General features: G+C 42.3%; 1 protein-coding gene across 3 annotated transcripts in view; it reads right to left on the bottom strand.

Annotated features, from left to right (window-relative positions):
- Positions 1 to 1,137: 1,137 nt before the first annotated feature.
- LOC147250015 (uncharacterized protein C1orf21 homolog) overlaps positions 1,138 to 4,251 on the bottom strand; it is a 30,925-nt gene continuing 27,811 nt past the window's right edge. For all 3 annotated transcript variants that reach the window (XM_086225127.1, XM_086225128.1, XM_086225129.1), the window contains exons 5-6: positions 3,936 to 3,996; positions 1,138 to 2,634 (exon numbers count right to left, since the gene is read on the bottom strand). In XM_086225127.1, the coding sequence (XP_086081253.1) occupies positions 2,590 to 2,634; positions 3,936 to 3,996 (106 nt within the window). In that variant the 3' untranslated portion in view covers positions 1,138 to 2,589. The remainder of the gene's footprint in view (positions 2,635 to 3,935; positions 3,997 to 4,251) is intronic.

Raw genomic sequence — 4,251 nt, 5'->3', positions numbered from 1 at the left:
TCCTCCCACAGTCCAAAGACATCAAGAGGGGACGAGGCTAATTGAATACTACTCTCTCTCTATATATATATATATTGTGAGTGTTAATGTGTTTTCCCTGTGATGGACTGGCGACCTGTCCAGGGTGAACCCCGCTTCTCATCTGAAAGCCGCTGGGATAGGATTCAGCCCCCCACGACCCTTAACAGGATAAGTGGAAGAAGATGGATGGATGGACTTATCTCACTATTTTGTATGTTGACTCTTTATCTTTATCACAACTTTTGTATTTTTTTTTGTCTAAAAGTTATGAATTCCACCCAGAAAATGTGTACTATCAAACTTAGTTTTCATCTTTTTATATATTTTACTGGCAGAAACTGGCTTCTACAAGTGCAGTGGAGTGGACCACTTTTAACCTTTTTATCAGTCCTGTTATGGCCCCTGAGTAAACACCCCTGCAGAGAAAATGCACATATTTCAAATTTTTCACATTGTGGGAACATTTTTGCCACATACTTCTCAGAAAAACATCAGTTAATCCAGTCACTTATCAAATAAAATGATTGAACAAAATAAAAACACTGGGAATTTTGAGCTACTGGGTGTGATGTTGGGCTGTTACACAGTGACGTAAATAAATCACAGAAATAAATGCAGGGCTGGAAACAGGCATTTCAGTTAAGGAAAAAATTCCACCGTATCAGGGGCAGTTTTGTTAGACAGAATAATTCCTGTTTGCAGGTGTTGTGCCTTCACCAAACGGCTATGTTACACTGACTGGAGGGAGACAATCTTCAAAACTGAGTCTTCCTATTGATTTTTCATTTGGTTTACTTGATTTCCTGACAACTATTACATGTACGCACTTTCAGTTTGCATAACTTACACATACATGCTAATTAGTGTGTTTTATTGTTCGTGAAATGCAAAGGCAGGCCAGTCAGACCGTAGCACTGATGTTGCTGAGTGTTTCTGCTGTGACTGGATGGCTTCAGGCGGCATGACCACAAGAAAATAGACTGACTTCACTCTCCGCAGTCCACTGCCAGCATGACGCCACTCCATTACACAGTGCTTTCACGCGCTCTCTCTCTCGCTCTCACACACACACACACAAACACACACACAGACATTAAGATGCCACGCACATTAAGAGCTTCGGTGTTTTTATTTTTAATAGAAAAAAAGTATCCAAATAATACAACAGGAAGTATCCAGGAAAGATGTGAACAAAAAATGTGATAGGTCTGTGTCTCCATGGCAACCACTCATCCTTCCGCCTTGAGCTCAGCACAGTTTGCTGCTACAATGTCTGAGTGTCTGAGTGTGTGCGTGTGTGTGTGTGTGTGTGTGTGGCTATTTAAACAAAGAAGAGAACTGGACATAATACCTGACAGATGCACAAGACTGTCTGCTGGTGAAATGAAAGTGATTCAGCATGAGTGTGTTTATATGATATGTATGTGTATGTACATGTATGTGTATTGGAATGAGAGCGTATGTTATTTGATGAATGATAAATGCCTGTGTGTGTGTGTGTGTGTGTGTGTGTGTGCGCACGCCAGCTGGGATCTGCTGTGTTTTGAAGGAGGATGGATGGAGTTGAGACACAGATGCTCTGAATTTTGCAGCATCAGTCTGCCAGCTGTGATGATGAGGATGAAGATAGTGACACTGATGAATATGATAATACTATATAAAGGAGGCCAAGAGTAACAAACTGATCAAAGGACATCAGAAAAGGGAAACAGAAGTGAACAAGTGACTGTGGAACAGAATATAAACATAAAAAAATGGTCCTTGACTTCAGAAGGCAGGAGGAGTTTTCTAAATCACCAGCTCACTCCCTACTCTCTTATTAAAATATCACAAAATTTTCCCTCATTCTTGTCCACTTCGCTGACAAGCCCCCCACCCATCCTTCCATTCCTCCCCGGGCCGGCCTGGCAGCAGGTAGGCAAGCCTGCCAAAAAGTTCAGCATGGATCCAGGTGGTGTTACATAACTGCTCCCCTTCTTGACCACTTTCACACCTGTTGTCCTCGCTGGGCCGCCATATTTAGGAGTTCCTTTTTCCAATTGCAGTGGTAAGATATTCAGGAATGGACAACAGTGAGACAGACAGATATGGAGGGACAGATGGAGGGACAATGAGCCGCTGTCCTGCTGGATGAAATTACTGTCTGAGCAGAATGTGGCGAGTCCTTCCATCCATCGTCGCGTCCTTCTCCATCTCTCCCTCTCCTTTCATCTGTCTGTCCATTCATCGCTCCGCCAACTCCATCTGTCCTCTCAGGGGGCCTGAAGGGATGAGGCACTAGGGGAAGAGGGCTGCAGTCTCTGAAGAAAGTGTTTCTTTATCACATCCTCGCTCTCTCTCTCTCTCATTTACACCCTCAGTTTTAAAATACTATCTTTGCCATATGTTCAATATCCAACACAAGCACACCAACGCATAAAGTGTCCTGTCACACCAACGCCCCCCATTGGTAAAACACTGATTCAACTCTCTCGCCCTCCCTATCTCTCTCTCTCCCTCCCTTTCTCGCACACGCACACACACACACTTTGAGGCTCTCCGTTGGGGTGAATTCTGGGGGCCTCTGTGCTATGTCCCATCTTCTTCCTCTTCCTCCGAACAGTAGTCTCTCCCCTGCAGAGACGGGGAGACAGAGAGTGAAATTAAGAGTAAGATTGAGGTTTTATATATAAAATAAACTCAACTGTTTTAAGTGACATTCAGAACTGCATGCAGCAACTCCTCATGCACCTGTGTCTCCTGTCACCTTTAAATAAATATGTGTACATAATTCACTGATAGAGAGTTTCAGAGAGTTTCAGATCAGACAGTCAAGTGCCGACAGGTGGCAGACAACTTGCTCATCTAACTCTACTATCGCTATGTTTCTTCAAATCAGGGTTTAACACACAGCCTGCCTCAGAAATAAAATAGCAACAAAGCACATTAATACAAGAACGTTTAATACAAGGCACCAATTTGTTGGTATGAACCAGAAAGATATTGTTGGTTATTTTGCAAATTAGAGATGAAACCATCAGTAAAATTATGCGGAAAATGAATCTGCAGCTTTAAATTGGGCAAATAAATAAACACTACAGTTGCGCTGACATTTTTCATCTTTATGTCTGTATGTCCACAGACATGAAGACCTTAAACAACTGCACATGGATTAAAAAAAAAGTGTTCCGGGAAGCTGAGGTCTTTATGGTGAACTGTCTTCACTCTAATGTGCGATAGAATTTTATTAAATTTTGCTTCATTTATGAATCGGTGAAGTTCATAAGTTTTGCTGCATTTCAGTCAAATCAAAGTTTGGTAAAACAACTCAACGCTGCACATCAGTTCAAGGCAAAATGAAAGAATGAAATCTTTTCTCCAAACAGGAAAATATTAATCCTGGTATTGGGAATTATACACTGGTATTTATTTTATATACTTGAAAAATTGCATTACTTTCATCAGTGGGTTTAGCTGAAGTCACCTTAATGGAGGTTTGTGCCCTCCAGTTGTCTGTGTCTTCGTAAATATCCTTTGTTAATGTGAGATGATTGATGATGTGTTTATTTAGTGACACACAAACACACAAATCTTTATTCGTAACAGTAATGATTTCTAACAAGATCTGATCAAAGAGATTAGAGAGCAGTTTTCAAAGCTGAATCTCAACATTATTCAGTTTCACTTCCCACTGAAACCTCATCTACAGTCAGAAACACTGTGATTCAAGTGTCAGACACAGAACAAACACACACTCGCACGCGCACGCATACACACATGTAAGCAGAAAGACAGCTTGGACGAAAGCCCGTTGTTGTCTCTTTAAGTGTTAAGACCCAGCTATTGCTTTAAGTGCATCTCACTCCCTGCCCCTCATATAAACCCCACCCCCCTTAAAACCAGTAAGATCATGACACACACACAGCCTCCCTCACCTTCTCAATCTTCTCATCCAGCATCCTGAAAAATTCCTGCTGGCTCTCCGACGTGTGGATACTGACAGAGACAGAGCAAAAGAGAGATAGATGTAGAGAGGAAGAAAGGGACAGAGAGAGGGAGAGACCAGAAAAATGGAGGGGGAGAGGAAGTTGGAGGACGGAGATGAGGAGGAGAGGGGAGGCAACAAATACATCATGAGAATTTTCCATTACACCCCCCCTCCCCACGCATCACAAACACACACACACACACACACACACACCTCACTGCAGTGTGAGAAATCACAAGGTTTGGAGGCTCTGAGAGAATATA

Source organism: Aulostomus chinensis, chromosome 14, assembly GCF_037954235.1.
Source record: "Aulostomus chinensis isolate RoL2024-O1b breed Wild chromosome 14, RoL_Achi_v1.0, whole genome shotgun sequence".
NCBI classification, from domain to species: Eukaryota; Metazoa; Chordata; class Actinopteri; order Syngnathiformes; family Aulostomidae; genus Aulostomus; species Aulostomus chinensis.
Note: the sequence above shows the minus strand (reverse complement) of the source record. Positions and strands in the feature narration are given on the sequence as shown.